General features: G+C 46.4%; 1 protein-coding gene across 5 annotated transcripts in view; it reads right to left on the bottom strand.

Moving 5' to 3' along the window:
* The window catches only part of FRMPD3 (FERM and PDZ domain containing 3), a 106,968-nt gene that overhangs the window by 30,125 nt on the left and 49,484 nt on the right, over nucleotides 1–27,359 (bottom strand). For all 5 annotated transcript variants that reach the window (XM_019662467.1, XM_019662466.1, XM_019662469.1 and 2 more), the window contains 8 exons: nucleotides 19,680–19,784; nucleotides 15,727–15,834; nucleotides 12,875–13,006; nucleotides 11,331–11,450; nucleotides 6,360–6,496; nucleotides 5,894–6,020; nucleotides 3,376–3,465; nucleotides 900–1,079 (listed from right to left, as the gene is read on the bottom strand). In XM_019662467.1, coding sequence (XP_019518012.1) covers nucleotides 900–1,079; nucleotides 3,376–3,465; nucleotides 5,894–6,020; nucleotides 6,360–6,496; nucleotides 11,331–11,450; nucleotides 12,875–13,006; nucleotides 15,727–15,834; nucleotides 19,680–19,784 — 999 coding nt within the window. The remainder of the gene's footprint in view (nucleotides 1–899; nucleotides 1,080–3,375; nucleotides 3,466–5,893; nucleotides 6,021–6,359; nucleotides 6,497–11,330; nucleotides 11,451–12,874; nucleotides 13,007–15,726; nucleotides 15,835–19,679; nucleotides 19,785–27,359) is intronic.

Below are 27,359 nucleotides of genomic sequence, written 5' to 3'. Positions count from 1 at the left end.
ATATTAAAGCTTTCTGGGTTTCACAAAGACAAAAATAAAGTAAATAATTTGCTCTTTTAGAAACAGCAAACACTAAACCTCTTAATCTGCTAACAACATCTCCAGCTGGGAAATCCTTTAAGGAAGAAAAGTTGCACCTCCTCTAATAGCTTTCACCAGCTGGCAGGCCTGCCTCCCCCCACACTGGTCACTGGGTGTCCAAACAGAAGACCCGTGGAGCGGGTGGCTGACCATGGCTGCCAGGCTCTGCACAAGTTCCTTGCCAGTCTGAAGGAGCTGATCTATGGGAAATGTTCTAAGGTTCTGGAAGAGGTGGACTCTGGCAGGTGAAATGGGGCCAGGCTCTACCTGCTCACAATCTCCCCAGGCCCCCTTGGTTCTGTCCACATACTCAGACATCCTCTTCTCCATGATTCCAAGTGGGTGTGCCTATGGCAGGACTCCAAAATGGTGTGCACATATCCTTTCAGCCTCTGGGGCAGCCAGGCAGGGCCTGGCGTGCTCAGGGTCTCTGGGGCTGGTACATTTACTGCAGTATTACACATGAATGTAATTTCCTATGTGTGCTGCGACACAAGAACGATTGGTAAATGAGGGCCTGGGGGGTAGCTCCAAGTTCTCCAGTTCCCCTGCTGACTGCTAAAGACCTCTTATGGGTTAACTGGACACTCCCTAGCTTTCTCTAGCACTGGCTGACCTTAATATGTGGTCAAGAAGATACCAAATCCCACAGGTTTAAGACGGGAAAGAGAGATGTGCCCAAAGGGGCTCAGGGTCTGAACCACTTCAGAATAACGGAACCTCACCTGACAGGCTCAAACTCTCTTTCTCAAGTTTACTTATTCCTTTGTCCCCAAGGCCTGTCCCTGGAGAGAAGTGGGCCCCAAGGTTGGGCTTACCTTTGCATCCATGATGCTGGTCTCCACCCGGGCCACACCCTGGTTCTCCCGGAACAGCTGGATCTTGCTGATCTTGCTGAACTCGGACAGCACAGTGGTAAGGTTGGTTTTGAGGTCAATAACATGGCTGATACCGTGACGGGGTCCCACCAGGAGAGTGGTGGCTGACTGCTTCTCATCCTGGTGCCCAAGTGTGGTGGGCAGCATTCACAGAAAGGCAGAGGAGGCGGGGAGAGGAAGCAGGAGGAGAGAATAAAAAACAGGCATTGGACCAGTTTTGCTGGGAGGTCTGGAAACATCTGGGACTCAGTGTCAGGGCAGAAGGACAACATTCAGGGGAGAATGATCTGAGATGCTCCTGTTCTCAGGTCAGGGACCCAGATCATCAGTCCAAATCGACACGTTAGCCTCAGCAGCGGGCTGAGTGAAGTGAACAGCAGCAGGGCTGGCTCTAGCAAAATCATGAAGCAAGCAAGGTTTGTTTCAGTGCCTTTACAGCACCCTATTCCTATCACATCCCAAGGACTTTCCATGCGGCTGCAGGCCACTCAAGGCCTCCACCCAGTGCTCTGCCTGAACAGGTGGCATCCTGTGTTTGGTCTTTATCACTCACTGGACCAACAGCCACTCAAACTTGTACTCCTCACTGGGCGCCAAAAGCTAAAGTGACAAAGAAGTAACTCTGCCTAAGGTGTTAAGGGTTAATTGGGTACTTAATGCAGAGGGCGGGGGAAGGTCTCTCTCCCTATGAAGATAGTTTCCCTTAATAGACACAACAGCAGTTTTAACCCAAAGGAGTTGGCCTATAAGAATTTCAACATGTTGTTCCGAAATGGTACTATTTTATCTTATGACAGAATAGTATTCCATTGTGTATATATACCACATCTTCTTTATCCAATCATCTATTGATTGGTTGTTTCCATGTCTTGGCCACCGTAAATAAAGCTACAATGAACATCGGAGCACATATATCACAACATGGATGGATCTTGACATTATTTTGCTAAGCGAAATAAGTCAGACAGAAAAAGTCGAGAGCCATATGATTTCACTGATGTGTGGTATATAAAACTGAAAACAACAAAATAACAAGACAAACAAATGAAGAAACAAAAACTCATAGAAGCAGACAATAGTTTAGTGGTTACCAGAGGGTAAGGGGGCAGGGGGGTGGTAGAAGAGGGTAACAGTAATCAAATATATGGTGATGGAAGGAGAACTGACTCTGGGTGGTAAACATACAATGTGATATATATATATATATAGATGATGTATTACAGAATTGTACATCTGAAACCTATGCAACTTTACTAACAATTGTCACCCCAATAAACTTAAATTAGAAAAAAAATTCAACAGTGGCAGAAGTGGGGGGTGGGGTGGAGGGAGGGGGTGGTGAGCTCTCCGTGATCCTCAAATCCTGGTATGTAAATTGCTACCTCTGCACCAGATGGACTGAATTCCCTTAAGTGGCCCTGACAGGCTCCTTGGCTCCATCAAGCCTGAGTCTTCTGTGGGCCCATTCCCTGGTATTAGCATCACCCGGGGGAACCTGTTCCATCTTCTTGGACAAGCAGCTTTCCATAGGTGTGCCCCACGAGCACGAGCACAACAGCATACTTCCCAGAGCATGACAAGCACCTGGATCCAGTCAGCATGATGTTGTGACTTTCCATTCACCATAGCTCACCAGGGTAAACTAGCCTGGGGCACAGTCTTCGAGGGACCAGCAGTCCCTCGTACTCCCCAGAGGGGTATTATTGCAATGGAGGCCCTGGGCATCAGGGGGAAGTATGCTAACTTAGGAAGCCTTGGATTGGGGGCTGAGGCAATAATAAGGAAGGGCAATGGAACAGAGTAGGCAGGGGTCAGCAAACTCAGGCTCATGGCAAATCTGGCCCACCACCAGTTTTTGTACTGCCCATGAACTAAGAACGTTTTTTTACATTTTTAAATGGTTGGAAAACAATGAAAAGAACCATATTTGTGACACTTGAAAATCTCATGAAATTCAAATTTCAGTGTCCATAACTAGAGATATTGGAACACAGCCCCACTCATGTGTTTATACACTGTCTATGGCTTCTTTCCTGCTACAATGGCAGAGCTGAGCATTTGTGACATGTGCATGGCCTGCCTGCAAAGCCTAATATATGTGCTACCTGTCCCTTTACGGAAAAAGTTTGCCAACCCCTGAAATTGAGGACAGGGGACACAAAAGGGTCATGGAGGGATCCTGAAAACAAATATCACCTCCTACTTTACCATTTTACCAGAGGCAAGATCAGAGCACCACAGGAAGGGAGAGAGAGGAGGAGGAGGAAGAGGAGGGAAGTATTTACAAATATTTAGAAATATTTGCTGAGAGAGAATGCCACCCTAAAACTCTAATGGAGTCCCTCCTGCCCTCCACCCAAGGACAGCACATAGGGAGGGCTCCCTCCCCCACCCCCAATCCGCTGCCCTCACTGACCAGGCCCACAGTGTTGAACAAAACGCCAGTGAAGGTTGGAAGTTCATTCAGAATTCGAAGATACTGGAGCTTTGCCTGAATTGCAGAGCCCTGTAGAAACAACCCACCCAGAAATATGAGAAACTTGAGATGCACAAAAGCAAGCCATGTTCTCAGGAAGGAGTGTCATCATTTTAGGATATGCACTAGTCAGCAAGCCCCACTGTGGGAGTGTGAGGAGGCCCTAGGCGACACTGCAGGAAGGCTCTGGTTTGGACAGCTCTTGCCTCCAGCATTCCCTGTGCCTTTCTACACCCTGCTTCTTCCTCCTGATCCTCGTTCCTTAAGAATCCAGCTTGCTGAGCTGCGAACAGGTGGCAGGATGGCTCAGCTGGTGTAACAACAAGATTGCCTGTTCGATGGTGGGTGATGCCCACCCGCAACTAAGACTGAACTCGGCACCTTGAGCTGAGCTGCCGCCCGGGTGGCTCAGTGGATACAGTGTGTGCTCTTAACAACAAGGCTGCTGGTTCGACTCCCGCATGGGATGGTGGCTACGCCCACCCACAACTAAGATTGAACACAGCACCTTGAGCTTAGAGGCCACGAGCTGCCGACGGGCAGCCAGATGGCGAATGGCGCCCTTCACAACGAAGATGGAAGAACAACAACTTGGCTGGTTCCCTTCCCCAATTCCCCAACACTCTTTCCCCTGCCCCAATGCCCCAATAATCTTAAAAAAAAACAGCTTGCTTATTTTGTTCTTGGGTTAACTCCAACACCTTTCCCCAACTGTGACACCCCACCTCATCTATACCTCTCTCCTGAGATTCCCCCAAAGCCAGTAGATACTGGCCATCCCCAACTGGGGGTTCCCCTCAATACCTTTAATCCTGAGCACTGCTAAGTCCCATCCTAGGAGTCATACTGGACTCCCTCACCCTCTTACCTGAGAGGGTCACCAGTCACCAAATCATCTTGATTTCACCTCCTAACTGTCTCTTCAACCTATCCACCCCTCTTCTCTAGCCTCATGTTCATTGCTTTGATGCCCCCCCCCACCTATGTCAGGGTGTCAGCCAGGTTACCTTCAGTATGACACTCCTTTCCCTCAACCCCTCCAAACTGCTTAGTGGGAGCATCCTAAAACATTAGATTAATCACATCAGCTGCCCGCTTAAACCCTTCAATGGCCCCCAGCTGCCTACAGGGCCTAATTCCTTTCCATGGCACAACTCCATGAATTGGCTCCTGCCAACCTCTCCAGCCTCTTCTCTTTTGCCCACTGCCCCCGCCCCAGCACCACAGGTATGTTCCTCGAACTTTCACTCTTGGCTTATGCTGAACTATTTGCATGTCTTTCCATGTACCAGTTCTCTCATATCCCCGGGCCTTTGGACAGACAGATCTGCCTGCCTGGGAAAGTCTTCCTCCCCCAACTCATCTAGACAAACTCTTACCTGTGTGTCAAGACCTAGCTCGGGTGTCAAATACACCAGTTCCTGGTTTTCCCACCTCCCTCTGGCTGGGCTGGGTGTCCCTTCTGCATGCTTCCAGAGCACCCACGCCTGTGGCACTGTTGTGACTGACTATGTGTTTCCCCACTAGCCTGTGCCTGACTCGAGGGCAGGGACCACGACTTCTTTATCTTTGTATCTCCAGCCCAAGCCAAGCACTGCAGGGCCTCAGAAAGTGTTTACTGAGGAGATGGTTGGGAGCACTTGATGTTCTCCTCTGGGAAGAAAACAATCTGATTAAATATGCACAGCAAGGTAGGAATGCATTAATTCTCTGGAGAAATTTGCATATTAAAAGAGAAGCTAGATGGTACTGCAAGGAATCTAGAATGGGTGGAATATATGGGGAGACTGTGTCCTGTGTCTCCATCTGCATGGTGATTCCAGTGCCTCTCAACACCCTCCTGACTCCTGGGCACAAGCAGACTTAGCCTTACAAGCCTGAGAAGGGCCTGCTGGGCTGGGGGTGCAGGGAGTGGGAGTCCTTCAGAGGGCACCTGAGAAGGTGCTGGAGAGCATAGCGGTGACCTGAGCCTTCCGTGCCGCCCAGTCACCCATTCTCCAGGTCAGGCTTTGTTGCACTGGGCTAGGCTTTTATCTCCCAGAATTCCTTGTCCCAGGACTTATGCATTAGAAAGCTAATGAGGAACAGACCAGTCATTTCTACGGAAAACATGTGCCTCCTCAGGGTGCAGTGCTGTCTACAATGGCAGGTGCTCAACCAGCACTAACTAAATACGTGAAATGACCTGAGAATTTTCTCCTCCTGCATGTTGGCCCCTTTGCTTTAAAGACCCTGGGCTCTCTCAGTGATTGGCCACTGAAGCTGTCTCTGGGGGAGATTCAGGCTTGGGGAAACCCCCTCTCTGCAATTGTCCCTCATGTCTGGCTAAGTTAGATGTGTACCCAAGTTGAACACAGTGGGGAGGTTCTCCAGAAGACCAGACCTGCTGGGAAATCATGCAGGAGTCCCCTTGGCCACCAGTGCCTGAGCAGGGCACCCAATGGTCTACTCTGGGTACCTTGGTGCTGCTGGAAGGATGGGTTTGGTGGGCCTTCAGTTGCTGAGAGAGAGATTTTCGGAGGTTCTTCTCTTTGATGCCTTGCAGGAGGGAGGGGGGAAGAAAGGGTTCCAGGCCCCACTCCTTCCTAAACGCAGAAGAAAAGTAATAAATTAGTGAGAGACAAACTGGGATAGAGAAAGGAAGATGGTAAGACAGAAACTGAATAAATCTGAGAGGCAGAGATGGAGGAATAGAGCCTGGGAGAAAGAAAGAACGAGGGACAGGGGCAGCAGAGTTACATTGACCACGGTTCCCTCATAGAAGCTGTAGCTCAAATACATCATGGTCTAGGTATGTGAAACTCCAGTTTTCACCCCCATCCCAGACCTACATTCCTGAAAAGCATAGCACAGCTTAACCATTGCATCTTTTCCCTACACAGCTTTAGAAGGGCCCCCATCCCAAGGGCCCCAGCACAACTCACTCTACATTCTTGAGCGAAATCTTCTGACTAGGTCGAGTGGCTGAGACAGTGATATAGATGTGGAGAGCAGCAAGGCCCAAAAGCATCTCTGGCTTGGGGTCCATTCCGAAGCGTTCTCGGATAACATCGTTCCGACTCTGTGAGAGAGGGCAGCCCAAACCTGTCAGTAAAAGGAGATGTTCCCTCCCCACCCCACCCTTATCTACTCCCTTTCATTCCAGAAAAACATCTTGGTGTCAGTAAGTCATCCTAGGTCAAGGGGAAGAGGAAGGTCTGCCTTTGGGGAAGAGGTAACAGAGGAACCTTGGGTCTCAGAGACACTATTCACTTCATTCAGCAGATATTGGAAAGCCTTCTTCCCAGTGATGGGGGCACACAGCGGCAAGGGACAAGTGGACAGAACATCTAGGTCACTGCAAAAGTGAGACATGGCAACACTCCCTTTCTTTCCTTTTGTTACAAGAGACCCTCCCTACCTTGTCTTGAGGGCCTATACTCACACACAGCCCAGCTATACAGGGTTCCTCTACTAGCTCAGATGGAAACAAAGGAAGAGAGACATTGGGAGGGGCTCTCTATAGGGCTCTGGCCCAGAAGCCCAGGATGAGAGATGGATTGCAGCGATGGGGCAAATATTTTGTTCTTTGGGTCAAAAGCAGTGATGAGTCAGTCTTCCTTATGCTATCTTAAAGGGGGTCCCCTAGAGTTACTGGCCAAGGGTATGACAATCCCCAAACCCTGAGGGGTAGAGTCCCAGCTATCACTGAGTCAGCCTTGGGTAGACCAGTTGCCCATTGTATTTAGGTGAGTGAGCTTAGGGACTAGAGAGCCATGGTGGTATTACTATAGTATAGGAGAGGGTGGAAAAGAAATGCTTCATCAATGATCAACTATGTAGAAAATCCAATGGAATCTAAAAGAAAAAAAAACTACTAGAACTAATGAGTTAGCAAGGTTGTGGATATAAGAACAATATATTAAAAAAACAAATTATATTTCTACATGCTTGCAACAATCAGAAATTGAAATTGAAAATCAAAACCATTTAACATTGCATCACAAATATAAAATAATTAGGAATAAATCTGTCAAAATACGTGAAAGACCTATACACTGAAAACTAGAAAACATCGCTGAAAAAATTTAAGAAGAACGAAATAAATGTAAAGGTGTACTGTGCTCATGGGTTTGGAGAATCAATATTATTAAGATGTCAGTTCTCCCCAAATCGATCGATAGATTTAACACAATTCTAATCACAATCACTGCAGGTTTTTGGTAGAAACTGACAAGTGAATTCACACAGAAATGCAAAGAACCTAGAATTACCAAAACAACTTTGAAAAAGAAGAACAAAGTTAGAAGACAAACACTGCCTGATTTTAAGACTTATTATATAAAGCTAGTAATCAAAAGAGTGTGATGTTGCCATAAAGATAGACAGGTAGATCAATGGAATAAAAGAGAGAGTTCAGAAATAGACCCACACATACACAGACAACTGATTTTTGACAAAGGTGCAAAGGCGAATCAGTGGAGAAAGGATAGTTTTCAATAAATGGTGCTGGAACAACTAAATATTCATATGCAAAAAACCCAACTTTGATCAATACCTTGTACCACACATATAAGTTAACTAAAAATGGATCACAGACCTAAATGTAAAGCCTAGAATGATAAAACTTCCAGAAAAAAAATAGGAGAAAAATCTTTGTAACTTTGGGTTAGGCAAAGGTTTCTTTGATATAACACCACAAGCACAATTCATAAAAGAACCAATTGACAAATTTGACTGTATCAAAATTCAAACTTTTGCTCCTTGAAAGGCATTGTTCAGAGACTGAAAAGACAAGCCAGAGACTGGGAGAAAATAACTGCAAATAACATAACGAACAGACGACTTGTATCCAGAATGCATAAGTAACCCAAAACTTGATAACAAGAAAAGAAACAACCCCAGTAAAAAAGTGGGCAAAAGATTTGAACAGAAACTTAACCAGAAAAGATGCAGGATGGCAAACAGGCACATGAAAAGATGTTTAACATCATTAGTCATTAGGGAAATGCAAATGAAAACCACAATGAAATACTACTGTATGCTATTAGAATGACTTAGAAAATACTGACAATACCAAGTGCTGATGAAGATGTGGAGAAACTGGGACTCTCACACATGTCTGGTGGGAATGTAAAATGGTACAGCCACTTTGGAAAACAGTATTGGAGTTTCTGTAAAAAATTAAAGAAAGATAGATCTACCGTATGATCAAACCATTCCATTTTTAGGTATTTACCCAAGGGAAGAGAAAGCATGTCATACAAAGACTTGAACATGAATGTTTATAAAAGGTTTTTGTGTTCTGATTTGTTTTGTTTTTTGTAGTAGCCATAGCCAAAATCTGGAAACAGCCCAAATGTCCATCAGCAGATGCACTGATAAACACATTTTGGTACATCCATACCATGGAATACCAGTCAACAATAAAAAGGAATGAGCTACTGATACACACAACATGGATGGATCTCAAAATCATTATGCCGAGCGAAAGAAGCCAGACCAAAATAAGTGTACGTACTGTATGATTTGATTTATATAAAACTCTAGAAAATGCAAACTAATCTATAGTTACAGACAGCAGGTCAGTGGTTGCCTAGGAATAGGGGGACAAATTACAGAGGAGCCTGAGGAAACCTTTGGGGATGACGGATAAGTTCAGTATCTTGACTGTGGTGATGCTTTCATGGGTGTAAACATATGCCAAAACTTCTCAAATTGTACACTTTCTATGTGAAGTTTTTTATGTGTCAATTAGGCCTCAATAAAGCGGTTCAATATAAAAAAAGAAGGAATACAGTAATGAATGTTGCAATAACGATATATGGTGCCAGAGGGGTAGCAGAGTTATCAGGGTGAGCATTTCATAAGGTATATACATGTTGAATAACTATGTTGTACACCTGAGACTAATATAATATTGTGTCAACTATATCAAAACATAAATTTAAAAAATAACCTAAAAAGTGATTTAAGAAAGGAAAGAAAGAATACAGCTGAAGTCCATATCATCACAAAGGGGAGAGAGGGGGTAGACATGTTTTGACACCAAATTCTAAAACATTTGAACCAAGATGATCACCGGAAGCTTGAATGAGGAAATGTAGGGCAAATAAAATGAGAACAAAACTTACAAAATTCATAGAGAAACCACAATTCATTGACCCTTAGAGTGCTGAGAAAGGAACTCAAGGCTGTTTGAGAAATGTTCCTAACATTTTCGGTTGTCAGAAGGGGCAGCAAGGACAACCATGTTATCCCATAGCACATCTCCAGGTGTCACCATCAGAGACGAGTTTGGAAGAGTTTTTTTCCCCCTCTCATCAAGCACTCTATATGTCCCATGGGCACCTAACACTCAACACATCTCAAAATGAACTCATCTTTCCCCCAAACCCGTTCCACTACCTATATTCCCTAACTTGGGCAATGATACCACCTTTACCACTCGAGTCAAAGCCCATTGATTCTACCTTTTAAATATCTCTTGAATCCCACCCCACCTCCTCCATCACTGCCCTGATTCCAGCTCCCATCATTTCTCCTCTGGATAACTGCAATAGCTCCCTAGCTGGTGTACTTCCTTAGCACTCTGCAGTGTTTCAAAATTGCTCATCTGACCAGGCTAGTCTCCTTTCAACACTTCTGTGCCCCCACCCTACCGCAGGAGTTCTTTAGCTTCACATTAGAATCACATGAGGAATTTTTAAAATGTGAATGTTTGGACCTCATTTCCCATAGATTTTGATTTATTTGGTCTTGGGTGGGACAGAACATTTTTTCCCCCAAAGCTTCCCAGGTAATTCTAATGTGCAGCTAGGGTTAAGACCCACTGCCCAAAAGTAGTGGTTCTCAGACTCCATCAGGCATCATAATCCCCTAGAAGGCTTGTTAAAACAGATTGCTGGGCCCCACCTGCAATTTTTGATTCAGTAGGACTAGGCTGGGGCTCAAGAATTTGCATTTCTAACAACTTGCTGCTGCTGCTGCTGCTGCTGCTGCTGGTCCAGGGACCACACTTTAAGAACCACTGCCCTAAATCCTTTTAAAGCCTGTACTTGTCATGCCCTATCACGCCCTTCACCACCTGCTTCCTGTCTTTCCCGTTTCATTTCCTACTGCTCCTTACCTCACATTCTGCACTTCGGCCATAATAAATTACTCGCAGCTCTCTCATCATGCTGTGCTGTTTCACGTCATGAAGCCTTTGTAGGTGCAAGTCCCTTTGCCTAGAATGTGCCCATTCCACAACATCTGTGCACAAAGCAAATATCGACTCATCTTTCAAAGCTAAGGGCATGTGTGCATCACTCCCTCTGTGAAGCCTTCATTATCCCGCTTCCACGGAGAGTTGGCAAACTGCTTCCTGGGTGCCCCTACTGACAATTGCACCCTGCCATCATCATACTGCCTGTCACACTACCTTATATTTATTTGTGTACATATCTATGAGCTCTAGCAAGTCAGACAGTTCTTTGTTCACCTTGATTGATAGCACTGAGCACAGGGCATGGCCCAGAGTAAGTGCTCAGCAAATGTCTCTGGATGAACTGAATTGGGAATCATTTCCTTCCTGGAGCTAGGCACTGGAGGTTGGGTCCCTGTGTCACCCAAATTGACTGGTTAAACCTTGGGATCCTGTTATAGCGCCAGAGTTACTGGTGTTGTTTGTTCTTGAAAACTGATGAAATCTGTCTAGACAAACAGACAGAACTTCGAGCCACAGTCAACTCAGGTCACCAGACGAACTAGCTTGGCCATGGCCTACACTGGTAGCCGAAAATGAAAGGGCCGTCAGAGCTACCTGGAGGTTGGAGAAACTTACACAGTGACTTCAAAGTTATGGCAGAACAGCCTGCCTGCTTGTTTGTCCATTGGTCTGTCTGTCTGTCTATGTCTCCCCAATCAGACTCTACCTGGATGTACAGGTACTCGAAGGCAGCGGGATCCCGACGTAGCAGCTCCACAGGGTCTTTGGGAAAGAAACTTATTCGGAAGAGGCATTTCATTCCTTGATAGTGTGTCCGCTGCACCACCTGAATCCCAGGGAGGAGACGTTGGAGGCAAAGGAGATCTGGGAATTAGTAGCTGTGCTAGTGAGAGCCAGCCCAGTGGCTCCTCAAAGGGAGGCTTGAGCAAGGGTGCCATTTACCACTCAGTCTCCTGCCTGACCAATTCCAACCACCCTTACAGAAAAGGGATGAGGAGCCAGGTCTTTTCTGCCCTTTTGACATAAGTGACCAGCATTTTTGAATCACTTATTCAGGACATGGCCGTTATCAATAATTGGGTCTAAAGCCCAAGATACTAGGTAGGAAGAGAGGGCTCCTGGGAACTTCTCTGGCTCTTTTCTTGCTGTGGGACTAATGTCTTTACCTTGCAGAGGAGCCCAGCCTCAAGCAGAATAAGTTGCTGATTAGACGCTAAGTCAAAGATTTAAAATCCCATTCGGAGGTATAGATAAAACACGTTGGCAATATACCAGTAGCTGTTGAAGCTGGCATGGGTAATGAGGATTCCTTATACAATTCCTTATACTCTTCTGTATATTTGAATATTTTTTTGCAACAAAAATGTTTAAAGTCCCATTTGGAACAAGAGACCAACTGGATTCAAAAGACCTCTTGAGGGGTGGGGAGGCACTTAGGTCTCCCTCCAAGCAGGGCACCCGCAACTTTCCCTTCATAGGTGGGAACTTATGAGTCCCTGGATTGCATTTATCTGAGAGGTAAACTGGAAGAATTTTTCTTTCCAAAATCAACAAATTGTTTGTGTCTGGTTTGGGCTTTTGTTTCATTTCCATTTAGGTATTTCTTCCTAACTGTCCCTCCCCAACTCCTTCCCTCCCTCTCTGGGAATATTGCTTGGCTCTTCTAGTGTTTCACCACTGGTGAAATACCATGTAGCAAACCTGAATTTCCCCAGCCTTCTTCCATATGGCAAAGGCTACGATGATAAGATGCTTTCTCCGACTCTGCCTTGGAGGTTGATGTGGGTGACATGCTGCCCATTCTTGGCCCCACTCAGCCCATTCCCAGACCACACTTGTCCTGCCTGGCCTCACTAGACTCCATTTGCTGACCCTTCCATTATAGCCTTCATCTGAAGGGCCAAGTTTCCTCTCAGAGGCAGAAATGTCTAGCAGGCCCAGCTTCCGGGAGATGGGAGGTTTGACACTGCTCTTCAGCTCAGCATTTGGGAGCCGTGCAGTGACTCACCACCTCAGAGTTTTCCCACCAGAGGCCAAGACTAACAATCTTCATGTCCTTTTCAGGTCTCAAGGGACACTGCCAAAAGCCCTCTGGAGGTGGGTAGTATAGACCTCTATTGAGACCTGTGACTTCTGGGATCTGGCCAAGCATGTCATTATGAATTTTTCCAGAAAGAGAGTACCTGGGGTCCTCTTCTCTAGTAGAGGCCACAGGCAAAGCTATCAAACCAGGATAAAAGAGTTACTTACGTAAGCCAGGGGCTGCTTGTCCTGGAGAAGCAGGAACTTGTGGCTCTGTTCTGGTCCAGCATACTCAAGGACAAGAGCAAAGTGCTCAATGTACCTCAGGGAAAGACGGTCTTGTAATGTCATCATCACATCCTGTGGAAGAGAAAAGAGCCTTGAGACGGCGATCCATTCTATCTTTGAGCTACTCTAAGCAGCAAACATGGGAGCGGTGGGGACTAAACACCCAAGAAAGAGAAGTCCTGGGGAAAAGACTGAGGCTGGGAAAGTGGGCCACACAGACATCAGCTTTCATGGTGGCCCAGGCAACATCTCCAGGATGAGGAGAGTGATGCATGAGTGCTATTCAGAGGCCTGGGCCCTGGGGAATACCAAAGGTACACTGGGAAGTGGGGGAGGGGAGTGTTTTTGAACTTGGCCTGGCCAGGCATATAGCTAAAGAAGATCATGGCTGTCCCGCCTTTCCTCTCTGTCCTTCCTTTCCAAAAATCATTTCCTGAGTCCTTATTAAGTGCCAGGCACTGTGCTGGTTCTTCTTCACCTTCTCACCTGAGTCAGAATGTTTGCTGTGGTCTGTCCGTTAATTCTTTATTTAGGAATTAACAAAAGCAAAAGCCACAATTATCTAATTAAAAATACACGACTTCTGGATTCAAAATCTAAATCGAATGACTTGAGTTACTGGCAAAATGTTCATTTTTGATCGTAGCTGGCTTTTAGAGATAATTTAGCAACTTGAAAAATGTGTCCGCACAGAGGAACTACGTCACGTGTCTTGTGTACAGTCATAAATCTGACTAGTTCTGGGCTCTGTCTGCTCTGCTGCCCTACTTTTAATATTAGGGTGTCTGGAAACATATCTGTGGGGGCTGCCCACATGTCAGTTTGAGACTGCTGCCATCTATTTGCTTTGACTTCAGCCTACACAGGGCTTCAGCGTGTGTGTTCGTGGAGTCAGCATCACTCAGCCCCCAAAGGCAGGGAAGAAGCAGGCTTGGGAATGCAAAGATCCCTTACAGCCAGGGCTGCCAAAGAAGCCCCTCAGTGAACATGAAAAAACATAGAGCCATTCAAATGTGCAGCTGGAAATTGGTGGGTACTTGAGAATATCTTTGTATTATCCAAGTAGTCACAGAGGCGCCAGTGTTGTTAGAGCTCTGGCAGGAACAAATGAGGTTTTCTTTGCAGTTCGGCTGCATTGGGATTGTGGACAGCCAAGCCAGTGAGTGCCAACTGGTGTAAGAAGTGTAACGGCCCCTGTGCCAAGCTGTCAATTCACCCAGGTACCTCTCTGGGACAGTGGCTTGGCAGTCTGTCCAAGTTCCAATGAATAGCCAGTGCACCCTCCCAGGAGTCAGGATGAGATCACAAGCCAGGGGACACTGCTCTCTGAGAAGGCTGGGGCTACCTGGAAGCAACAACGGTGGTGATGTTGTGAGGTGGGAGAACACGTGGAGAAGGCTCCAAGGGGAAAGAGAGGAGTATAGGGTCCAGTGTGGGGACAGATCTACAAGGGACACGCTGACCCATGACGAAACACCAAGGAGAATTCTGACAGAGAGATAGCCACATCTGGAGGAGGGACATTTGGACTCCCCTAGGTGGCCTAGTTCCATTTCAATGCCCCTCCCCCCTCGTAGACTGAGACATCCAATAGACAAGAGACCATCCCAGGCACCCTAAGGAGTTTGTTTTGGTCTTTGATCCCATGGGGGACCCATCCAGGCCTAAGCCTTCCAGAGAAACTCTTGGTTCAATCAACATGGATAGGCCCAGTGTATATTGCAACTCAGGCTCTACTGGCACTTTTGGCAAAACAATTCTTCATAATTCCGAGACCATCCCATTCTTTGTAGGACACTTAGCATCTCTGACCCTGAGACACTAAGTGCCAGTAGCATGCCAAACCATGAAGGTGACCCAAAGTAGCCTCAGACATTCTCATACTGTCTGGTAGGGGGCAGTGCCGACCCTGGTTGAGAACCACTGGCAAGGCCAATCCTGATCACCTGATAACTCCTGGGCAAAGTTTTCTGGCCCCGGGGTTTCTTGATTCATAGTGTTGTCTCGACCCTAGCATTGGTTACATGGAAACATTCATTCTGGGAATGGCATTTGCTTTCTGGAGAGAGTTCAGAAGAAGCAGGAGTGGATATTTCTGTCCCAGAGCAGTTGAACCTGGAGGTTAATTGTATCATCACTTCTCCTCCTCAGGACAAAGGGAATCACTACAACTTTTAGACACCTGGCTGAGCCATTAAGCATCACAGCTCAGTAATGGCTCTTCCTGTGAAAGAAATAGTCAAAGTGACTGTTGCTGGAGTTTTCAAATCTTGGTTCAGCACTTAATTTAAGATCTGCTTGTTATTTAAAAAGCAGGGCATAGCTAAGCTAATCTCCCAAGAGACTGTTTGCTGATTTCTGTGTGTAAACGTGCGTAGGCATTATTGTACCAATATAAATCACTTTTGCTTTATAAGTGGTTTAATGATCTTCACTCTCCTTAACTCCAAAGTGTCTTGAAGGACCCAGTGTAACACCGACACAAAGCAGTTCACAAGTAGATGTGTGTGCGCACATGCACACACACACGCACTCATGCATGCACATGCATGTGTGTGGCACACACACATACACATTTACAATTGCTCGCACACGGTTCGGCAAATTTCCTCCCCCACCGTCATCCGAGGGCTATGTATTTTTGCAGCCTGGCGCTCATAGCAGCAGGAGCTCAAAGGCCACCTTGCTTCAGCAGTGATTAGCGCTGTGTGGACTCAAAGGAACCCGGGGAACAGCAGCTGCATGTGCTCCGGAGAGGGCAATGCTGACTCAAGAGAGGAGACTGTGTGTACCTTAACAGTGGTCCGGCCATCAAATGTGAACGACTTGATCTGCCCGTTTTCTAAAAAAACCTTCAGGACATTGGGGATGAGGAGAAGAGCTTCTTTCTTCATCATTTTCTGGGAACGGGCAGGGAAAGGACAAGGAGAGGGGCCATTTTAGAAGGACGAGGGAAGCCAGAGGAAGTAGAAAGGAAGAGAAAGGAGGGAAGGAGACAGGAAACCAAAGGTATGGAAGGGCAAAGAAAGGAAAGAGCAGATCAATAATAACGTCACGTGGAGACCAGAACCAAATTCTCCAAGGAGATATGGGACCATATGAAAGTTCACCATTTCATGTCACAGGGCACCTGCATTCTGTGGCTCCACAGCTTAGAGTGGTGCTTGGCCCACAGAGGTTACCACACACTGAAGGGCTGATGGGAGGCCTCCTTAGGAGCCCCCTCACTCACATTCTCTTATCTCATGACACCTCCCTTTCCACCAGGCCCTTCTCACCTCACGCTCACTTTCATATCCATGCCTTTGCTTTGCCATTCTCCCTCCCCGTGGCATCTTAGGTCCTTTCTGACTGGCCCCTGCCAACTTCGCCAGAGTCACGTCTTGCCAGTCCAGGCATCCACACTGCTCTTTCATGCCTCCGTACTGATGACAAGTCATCATCCAGGGACTGTGTCACTCCCTACAGGACACTTAGCGTCTCTGGCCCTGAGACACTAAGTGCCAATAGCACACCAAACCATGGAGATGACCCAAACACACTCAGGCAATTCTAAAATTTCTCTGAGCATGGGCACTGCTGACCCTGATTGAGAACCACTGACAAAGCTCATTTTTGAACACCTGATAATTTCTTGGCAAAAGTTTTCCTGGCCCAGGTGTTTATTTATAGAGTGGTACATGTTAAGTTCTTAGTAAATATTTGTTAAATAAAGGCTGTTCGCTCTGTTGTCCTCTTCCCCTCCTTGGCAAACTCCTACTCATCTTTCAAAATTGAGCTGAAATATGAATTCTGTCAAGCCTTGTCCAATATCGTCAGGTACCTGGTGTTCCCATGTGTTCCAATAGCAACTTACACATTCCTCTTCCAGTGTTCTTCTCACAGTTTGAAGAATGTCTTTCACAGTCCAACAGTGAACCCAGAGCACAATAACCACGTTCTATGCAATCTTTGTAGTCTCAACATTAAGCAGAGTTCCTGGCACACAGCTGGTGCTCAACAAGTGGCTGCTGAATATATGAGCATATATGAGCAGTAGGTGTTTGATATGTGCTTACTTGAATGACTGGACCCATCTGGAGAATCCAACCATTTCCCCAGGCCAACATCATCATTTCTATAGGAACTTAAAAGCTGCCTAAGATGGTCCGATTCCTTAAGTCAGTGGGTATTCACTGAGCCCCTAGTATAGGCCCAGCACTACGCTAAGCCCCATGAAGGCTATGGCAAAAAACAGACCCGCGTGTAGTCTTACATTCTTGTTATAGTGACCAGGCACCCACGCGCACCCACCTACCTGCCCCACCCCAACAGGAATCCATTAGAGAACAATTATAAAACCAAACAAACCAACAGGTATAAGATAGCTAAGTTTTCCTAGATGAAGTGAATTGGATTTTGATTTTGAAGGAGATGGTGGGTGTGGACGATTTAAGAGGCCAGAAGAGAACAGTCCAGATCTAGGTACTGTCACGGACAAAATATCGAAACACGAACAAGCAAGTCGTCCTGGGTTAGGGTGTAGTTGTTGGTGGTGAGGAGCCAGGAGTCAAGCCATGGTGGGAAGTCATGGGACACAGAGTTGGAAAAGTGTGTCTCCCTGGCTCTTTCCCTGATCCTGAGACACCTCGCTCCTGCCAAGCCCAGAGGCCTTGGATCCCCAGGCTGATGACAGTCAATGGTGGCAGGTTTTATTTAGCACACTGGGTTGGACTCAGATAATTACTTAATTGATTTTGCTTAAAAATAGAGTTGGCAAGGAACACCCACAGGATTTATTTTTGCTCTCACTGCTTAATAAAGCCTTGGAACACAAAGAAAACGAGATGACAGGACAGCCTGGAGTCACCTGGGCCTGGCCTCCCCCAGGTCCCTACGAACAGTGAGGCTGCCATGGCCTGCACTGTTGGTGGGAGGGGGGAGGTGCTGCTGTGACATCAGGTACCTTCCTGAGCACAACTAGAATGGGAAGATTGGTGTCTGTGTCTCTCCCAGATAAGCACCCCATGCCTGGTGGCCGGTCCAGGAGTGACAGAAGTAACCTGGGTGGGTCCTAGCTGCTCTGGGGCATTTGCATTCAGATTGATCTGGACTGAGAGCTTGATTCTGCCTATCGCTCACTGAGACGTATGAAAAGCAGAGTCACAGTGGACGAAGGAGAGAGTGGGGAAGGGAGAGAGGAAGGGAGAGGAAGAGAGGGGAGAAAAAAGGAGGGGAAGAAGGAAAGGGAGAGGAGAGGAGGGGATGGAGTTCTTCACTGGGTGGCCTGGCCTTGCTTGATTTACTCTGTAATGCTGAGGTGGGATAGGTTGCACCTGTTTGTACTTTCAAATTCAGGTCACATTTCCTATGGATTTTTCAAGGGCTCGGGACATAAATGTCCCCTTAGTGACTGGACCTCAGGGTCTGCTTCACCGTGACCTTCAGGGACTCCATATTGTTCCCTTTCCTCACCTACCCCCACTTCTCTTCAACCTCTTCTGCTAGGACTGATGTAAAGCCCAACCACCAATCACTCAGACAGCTTACCAGTTGGGCCCTGTAGTCCCTTGCGCTTTGCAGCCTTCCTCAAACATAGATGGAGGAGAGCCTGGGTTGAGTTTGGGGATGAGAGTCAGGGAAACAAAGACCGAAGACACCTGTGTCCTCTATTCCTTCTTAGTGGCTCTGCATCAAAGGACTATAGAAGTGCCTGGCACCCCGCTGATTTCCCTGCTCGGGGCTGGGCCTGCTAGTTTCCCTCTACTGCAGCGGTGCCTCAGCACATAAATGCCAATGGCCTCCTGAGAGCCCAGCCCACAACAGCCTACAAAAGCACACAGGAGCCTGGTAGCTCTGACTAGCCCCTCCCTACCCCCACCCCCACCAGATATCACCAACTTCAGCAGATTCCTGGGGGACCTTGGCCATAATCCATGACTTCTTACCACACTCCTTTCTGCTTTCCACCCACCTATTCTCATTGGTTTATCTGGTACAGAGAGTTCAGCTCATGTAATTCCCACAGAGCAGTGAGAAAGGCTGCAGGCTGGCCATGACCCCCCCCAAACTGGCCAGTACATGGCATGGACTGTCAAGCGTCATCACCTGCTCCTTGAAACCATACCACTCGGTGGGGGATTCTGTACTGTCTCAATCTGAACCACTTGCCTCCCACTCCAACATCACTCACAGGTATCCAGTGGCAGAGAACAGGTATTTGTTTTGCATCCCTTGTAGGGCTGGGAACACAGCAGGTGCCTAATCAAAGCTCTGTGCCTTAATGAGAGTCTGGGTCATTTCCCCTAGGCTGCTACACCCTTCACTGCACAGTCTTCTTCAGTCAAGAGGTGGAGTTGCAGGACCACTTCAATGCGAAGAGAGCGCAATTTCACCAGTTGCTCTCCCTCCTCATCTTCAGAAAACCACTACTTCATTCCTGCTTCTATCAAGTAGCCAAAAGATGTTTATGGGACACTTGTTCTGTATAAAAAGCTACTGTGCTAGAGATGAAATTTCTCTAAACACCGCAAGGATCTTGAGTAAATTGATATGTATTATTTCTCCCCACAACGCCCAGGGCCTCTCCAGACGCCATGTACCCCTCACTCGCTACCCACCCAGAGCCCTGAGGTCCCCCCTCAACCTCTTTGTAGTGCAGTCCACTCTGCGGAGCAGCAGATGAGCAACTGCCCCAGAGCAAGACCTCCACGGCCAGGCAGATTCCGGCCAAGGGTCCAGGAGAGGGAGCAGAAGCTGCACTTACTGCATCTGTTTCTCCAACTGTCACGTGCTCGGAAAATCGAACCTTCACAGGATTGGATCTCAGCTTGGCCTTCTTCGCAGCACTGATGAAGGCAGATTTGGGGGACTGGAAAACAAATAAACAGAGGGCTGGTTAAGTTCTCCATCCCTGGGAAAAACCAGACCTTTGTCACGCTGGAATTAAGATGTCTCAGTATGGGTACTTTCCCTTACTGACCAATAAGTCAGTAAATAAGTATTGATCCGCTACTTAGGTGCAAGGCAATGTGCTAAATGATTGGTGTGTTCTGAAAAAGCTGGGCATGAATCAAATTTGAGTAAATTGAATAATATTATTAATGCTCTGGGCCTAAGGGAGTTTGCAAAAATTCTTTAGTAATAACATACAGTGAATGTTTACGTATTTGATTTTCTTAATGTGAGCTATACCTAAATGGTGGCTTTTATTACATCTGAATACAGGCATCGCAAAGGATTTACAGAAGTGATCGTATTCATCTCACAGCTATGTCCTGCCCCTAGGAAGGTGGCTCATAGAAAATATTATTTTAAATGTGGGACAAAGGGGGCCTAGCACTCCAAAATGATCTATCCACAATTTCCACACTATTCGTGACTAGAGGCATTGGGGCTTTTACCCAGATGTGCTGGCTTTCTAATTCTGGGCTTGCTACCAGTTTGTGCATCCAATTCTATAAGAAATGCCCAAAGAATCAGTTAGGCTCTCTAGTTTTTTAAAACTGTCCCACAAATTCAGCAGGATGCATGGTTATCAAATGCTGAAACTAAGTTTTTCCTGGGTGCTCCTTGGGTTTGTGGAAATGCAGGAGTCATATCCTTGGGGTCATTTATTCATTCATATGACAAATTTAGGGAGGGTGTACTATGTGCCAGGCACTATTCTGGGTGATGAGGGATTCCGCAGAGACAGAAAAACAATGCACAAGGATCTTTTAGATAGCAAATAAGGACTGAGGTCAAACTGAGCAGTGTCAGGGACTACACGAGAGAATGAGTAAGCGAGGGTGGAAGTGACGGGGGCTTTTCTTTTAGACAGGATGGTCAGGAAAGACCTCTCTGAGGAGGTGACATTTAAGTGGAGACCTGAAGGAAGCGAGGGAGATAAGTCAAGAGGATAGCTTGAAAAAGGGCCTTTCAGGCAGAAAGAACAATAAGGGCTCAGAGGTGGGAGTAGGAGTGGGATGCAGGAGACCCAGCAAGGGAGCCCAGTGTGGCTGCGGCAGAATGATTGATGGGAAACCCAGAGGGATCATGCTCAGAGAGGCAGCTGGGGGCTGGGTTGTGTAGGGCCTTGTAAGCCGTGGCAAGAATTCCGGATTTTACTTCACTGGATAGTTTTGAGCGGACAGGGTCTGACTTGCATTTTAAGAGGACACCCCTGGCTGCTGTGTGGAAAATAGTGCAGGAGTCTGACGGCCAAAGTAAGGAGGCCAATCAGGAGTCTACTTCAAAAATATAGTTAAAAAATGATGGCGGCTTGGGCTAGGGTGGTAATACTGGAGATGATGAAAAGTGAGTGAATTCTAGATATATTTTGAAGATAGAACCAAGACAATATGCTGACCCTTTGGATGAGGGAGGTGAGAAAAATAGAGGAGTCAACAGGAAGAATGAAGTGTCATTTTCTGAGATGAGGCTGACTAGGGGAAATCAGGCTTGGGGCTCTTTCAAACCACCTCCCCGACCAGCCTTGCCATGGAGCCTGTGAGTCCTTCAATCTAGAATTCCTTTGTGTGAAGGCCCTGAAGGTTGCTGCCAGTTGGGAAGGCCATACATTAAGCTATTTTCTGCCATTAATGCTGTGGTTGAGATTCATTTACCAGATCAGCCACAGGAGGGCAGGGCCCTAAGATAAAGACACACCAGAAACAAATATCCTCATCAGGTCTGGGGCCCTGGTCCCAGCTGTGTTCTCTTCTGCAGCCAGCAATCTCATTCCCCACAGAGGGAAGACTTCAGAAAGCCACCTGTTCAACCTGAGTCCAGCAGAATCTCAGGCAGTGGGTCTCGGTCCTGCCTGCATGGCAGAAACACTGAAGGACCTTTTAAAGCCCGATGTCCAAGCCCCACCCCAGACCCATTACATCGAATTCCTGGGCATTGGGCCCAGATATTGGTATTCTTTTAAGCTTCGTATGATTTCAAAATGCGGCTAAGGTTGGGAACCACTGAGCTAAAGGAACCTTAGACTTCTCATCCTGAGCCACGGGGACAATTTGTTGGCAGCAGATGATGTAGCACAACGAAATCTGGGGGTGGAGATCGTTGCAGAAAATGATGACAGTATTGATTGCTCCAGAAATGCTTTTGTGTGTTGCACAGCTTGGTGCTCCAATCCTGGGTGGGGGCTGCAGGCTGCAGCAGAAGCAAAAGAAAGGGGCAAGAGTGAGATCTGTAGCTATGTTCAGGCAGCTCTGCTGACTCCATCTCCACAGTAGTCCAAATTTCCACTCGAGATGCCACAGAAACGAGGAAGGTAAAATCTTCGTTCTGTAATACCTGACAGACACCCTCTCCTTTCTCTGTGATCATCTGTCATAGGATGACAGCGTGGAACGAGGCATCTCTAGAGACCTGAATGGGCCATGCGGTCCATCCTTCATTGTCACATGGGAAACAGAGGCCTGGGAAGAGGATATGGTTTACTCAAAATAATTTGGTAATGGAGCCGAAACTAGAACCCAGATTTCCTGAGTCTTGGATTAATGATTGTTCCCCACAGCATGCTAGAGCTGAAAGTCCATTCCTGATCTTTTACCCACGGGTTCTGGTTCTACTTTCGTCCTATTGAATGGATTCAAACATATGAAGAACACCAACTGGTATCCTTTTACACATTCACCTATGGGAGGGGAGAGCCTCCCTGCTATCCCGATCGAAAGTCGAAAGTTAGATCCCGTCCTAGAGGTACTACTAAAAACAAAAGATTCAGATATTTATAGCAGCAAAATCATGAAGGAGTGAGTGGAATTGCCAATATTTTCAGGGATTATAATAATTTGCGGTGTCTGTTGTAGAGCTATTTTCAGCTTGTTTGTGCCTCATTCCTCATTGACCCTTGTTCTGTTGGTCTCTAAGGCTCCATCTTATTCTCAGTCTTCAGCCTTGATCGCTGATGGTGACTCACCCACTGCCAGCTGGTCTCTGCTACATGTCACAGAGTCATGTCTAGCCTTATGCTTCAACATAGGTGACACCTGCTTGCAGTGTGGATATGAGGAGCTCTCAAAGGTCACCCTGTCCCAAAGCATCTTCAAAGCTCAGCTATGGGGCCTAAAGTTCTTCATATTGGGGCAACTCATTTGAGTTAAAACATTGAGAATTGGGAAGGCAAACCCAGTTTAGGGACCAGCAGACTGCACACCACCTGCTTTTATAAATAAAGCTTTGTTGGAGCACAGCATTGCTCTTCATTTATATATTGCCTATGGCTGTTTTTATGTTATCACTTATGGTCTACAAAGCTTAAAATATTTAATATATGACCTTTTTGTAGGTACCTGGCCCACAGGCAGATGAGCTGGCCAGCAGTCAAGTTCTCCCGGCTCCATGGGAATGCTGCTTATTAGACACCCAGTTCTGTACGCTGGCCCAGCGGTCAAGGTCTCCGGGCTTCTTGGGATGCTGTGTGCATGAGAGCAGCCCTGCAGGGCCTGCCAGATGATGTCTCCCACGGAACGCTCTTTGTTTTGCTGGACCTATAGAACCTTGCTCTTCTCCGGCTGCATGCGGATCACTACCTCTCCAGCCAGCTGCCATGGGAGACTGACCCTGGTCAGTAAGTCTCAATAAACCTATGTCCTGCACTCAGCCACCTGGTGTGTTCTTTGGGCCTGCGGCTTCTCAGGCACACATCTTAGAACAACACGGAATTAGTCCAAACACTTTTACAGTACAAAATTTGCTGATCCCTGCACAAACTCATTAGCATGTACAATAGTCACCCACTGTTTCTAAAACTTTCCTTGATGGTAGGAACCACTGGGGAGTGCTTGTTAAACACAGATTCCTAGGTTCACCCCAGACTTAAAAAGTCAGAATCCCTGAGGGGGTGGGGCCCAGGATTTATGTTGTTGAAAATGTCCTAACCCATTAAGCAGAGATTAATTGAGTACCTTAAAGCTGGGACATCTGAGCTCTTCACTGACCCATTTTTCTTTCAAGCAGCTGGGAGTCTCATTTTGCAATAGGCATCCTTTCTGGCTAAAATGGATTTTGGCTTGAAACACAGGACTAGAATTGCTAAGTACCTCCGGGGCCACTGCAAGCCACTTGAAGCAAATATGAAGCCAGCAGCTTGGTGGAATAAGCAACAGAGGAGAGAGCCTGAGTCTCTCTCTCTCAGGACTGAATTCAGCAGCTGTTGATTCTTTGACCATTTTTAAATTTGGTGGGTCTTCTAGTACAGATATTACAGTTGCATTCACTCATATTTTGGCCAAAGTCGGGTATATATGGGCAAACATTTTAGTGCATGATACAGCCCTACTTTGATAAGTATGAAAGGATTTTTAAGAGGATGGAGTTCAGGTTCCTGAAGCTTTGACAGCCTCCTGATTCCCCTTTCTACTGGCTCACTGTCTCTGATGCCTGAGCCTACTTACAAGCAAACCCATAGCAACCACTGTGGGAGCCTGGGACAATGGCGGGTCATCCTGGTTTCATGGACCCACTGAAAAGGGACCCAGGGGCCTTCCTTCCTCCACTCAGGACTCCCTAGAGGTGAACATGTCCTCTCCCTGGCTTCCAAGGCCCCTTTCAAGCCACACATGACCTTCACTCCCCATCTAACAGCTAGTCAGGTGGTCCTGCCCACAGCCCGCTGGACCCAGTGGGCTTCTTCTGCTTCTGTGCCCACCTCATACTGTCTCTTCACCACCTTCACCCTTCAGGGCCTCTGCTGTCCCCTTTGCTCAGCTAAATGACATCTCTAAACCCCAGCTCAAATTCTACCTTGGTCCTGAATCCTTCTCCAGTTCTTCCATTCCCCTCCCTGGATTTCCTATAGTACTCCTCGTTAATCCACACGGCCGTCGCTCAACTTCCCAAGCAGGTTGCAAAAGAGATAACACTTTATTTTACTATATTCCCCCTAGCACCAAACACAGAGTAGCAGAGAAAAAAAAGACAGTAGTTGATTGCTAAGGTTTATAATGAATTACTTAATCAATTCAGTAAATAGTTTGAGTACCTACCATCTGCCAAGCACTATGTTTCAAGAAGCTCTGTGGAAAAACAGTTCTCCTGCAGTGGTTCCCATTATTTTGGGTTTTTTTCCTGGCCAGGTGGCTCCAAGCAGAGGGGATTTTGGGGGTATAGGCTAAGATTTTGGAACCAAAAAATTAGGGTTTCATTTGAAGGGACTGTCTGCTTGCTTTACCAGGGCCATTCTATGTCATAGCCCAGTACTTTATCTATTTTAAAATATTTATTGAGGACTTACTATGTGCCAAGGTCTAAAGGTACCAAAATTAATACATATTCAGTAAATCAGGAGGAATAGTTGGTCACTCAAAGATTAAGGAACAAACACCCTTAAATATTGGGTTGTCAGAAAAGTCATGATGCTTTTTTGCAACGAAAATCATAGAAAACATGCATCACGACTTTTCCAACAACCCAATACGTATAGGCTTAATAAGTGGCTATTTATACAGAATGGTTTGAGGGGTTCTGGGAAAGGACCTCTGTGACTGTCCAAAATACCCCCAAATGTTCTGTCATGGTAAGAGCCACTCTGTTAGAAAGAAAATGTCACCTGAAAGAGACTACATATCAGACCCGTAGTTCTTGATATGTACCTGGGCTATATATATATATCAGTATCATTTAGGGAGCCTTTTCAAAAAACCAATACCTGGGCTCCATCCCCAGGGTTTCTAATTCAGTTGAACTAATAATTGGGCTATAGCCCAAGTATTAATATTTTTTACAGCTTCTCTGGTGGTTCTAATGCATAGCCAGGGTTGAGATCCACTGTACTAGGCCATTATCAGCCATGGAATGTTGGAGCTGGTGGGAACCGCAGAGACTGTTTAGTCCAATGTTTCTCAAATTCTAATGAGCATCAGATTTATTTGTGGCTCTTATTAAAAACACAGATTCTTGGGCCACATCCTGGACCTATCAGGAGACTGTCTTCTGGAAAAGTGGTAATCAAGCTTGAACATGACGAGGGTTTGGTAAGAGGCAGCAGTCTCTATGCACCCATGAGATGCCAAGTGCCTGCTATGGACACAGTACTACGTTCTGTGATACAGGGGCTATAACACTCAACATATGCTGGGGATCTTCAAGAAGCTTTCACTGTAGCTTTAGGGAGAAGGTTCTCTCAGTTGACTTTTGTTCTTCACGGTACTTATGGCCTATAAGGTCACTTCAAAAACTTAACTAATGAATACTGAACAGTTTGTTCCTAGAGGAAGTGTGTGTATGTGTGTCTCCGTGTGTGTGTGTGTGTGTGTGTGTGTGTGTGTGTGTGTGATAGATTCTAATCTTCAATTCTAAAAACAACTCATCCTGGTAGATATTATTTTCTTTATTTTACCTGGAGAAAATGAGGTTCTGAGATATTAAGTGATTTGCCTGAGGCCGCCCCAGTAACAGGGGCCAGAGTTGGGATTCAAACCCCAACCAACTGTCCCACAGCCAGAGCTTCTTGCACTACACTGCACTGCCTCCTACTATCTCCTTCCTCTGGACACCTCTGTATGACAGATACAACAAGAAGGCAGAGCATCACCTTGTTTGACCTCAGCTGGGAACGTGTGCATTGGGAGACTCAAAATTGTCATGCTCTGCACATGTCCACAAATGTCTAGGAAAGCACTGTGAGTATTAATTTTGGAGTTACAGGTACATTTTAGGAAATAGGCAAATTTGCAAACACAAAATCTGTGAACGAGGATGAACTGTACATGTATGCAAGTTTGACATTCAGTCGGGATACACTGGTATGGCCACACCTGTTGTAAAATATTGAGAAATTCTTTCAAACCAATTGGTAAGTAGCCACTGCCCCAAGTTTTCTGGGTGCCACCTAACCTCTCTCCTGGGATGTTTTTATAAATGATCAACTAAAGGGTTAACACCTGGCACTGCTCCAGTGCCTATGACTGGCTTACATTCTGAATGGATGGCCCCTACTGTACAGGTTGCTAAGTGTTTTGACTATCATCCCTGTGTATATGTGCTCTCCCACTTCTATGCTCCAAGGGTTTAGAGAGCACAAGGCTAAGAACTAGAATGTAAGTTCTCTGAGAGTAGGAACTATGTCTGTCCCATGCACTGTTATATTCCCAGCCTAGAAGAACACCTAGATTAGTAGGCAGTCAGTCAATGTTTGATGAATGAATGAATGAATGAATGAATGAATGAGAAACTCTCCCTGAGGCTAGTCAGGCTAAGGTGTTTGAAAAACATGAGTCTCAAGCCAAGTCTTAAAGGAAACGGCCATCTTTAAAAGAGATGTGGACTAGTATAAGGACAGAAGTCCACAGGGCAATAAGGACTAAAGTATGTACAAGGAGAAGGAAATCAGCCTAGCCATAGCAAAAAGGCCATGGGATGGGACAGTGGAGCATCAGAACTGGGTGGGGGCAAAGGAGTTTTGGGGGGACACTGGGATGAGAGTGGGACAGAGATGGAGGGGAGTGTTAAG

The sequence above is a fragment of the Hipposideros armiger genome, unplaced genomic scaffold (genome assembly GCF_001890085.2).
Source record: "Hipposideros armiger isolate ML-2016 unplaced genomic scaffold, ASM189008v1 scaffold_377, whole genome shotgun sequence".
NCBI classification, from domain to species: Eukaryota; Metazoa; Chordata; class Mammalia; order Chiroptera; family Hipposideridae; genus Hipposideros; species Hipposideros armiger.
Note: the sequence above shows the minus strand (reverse complement) of the source record. Positions and strands in the feature narration are given on the sequence as shown.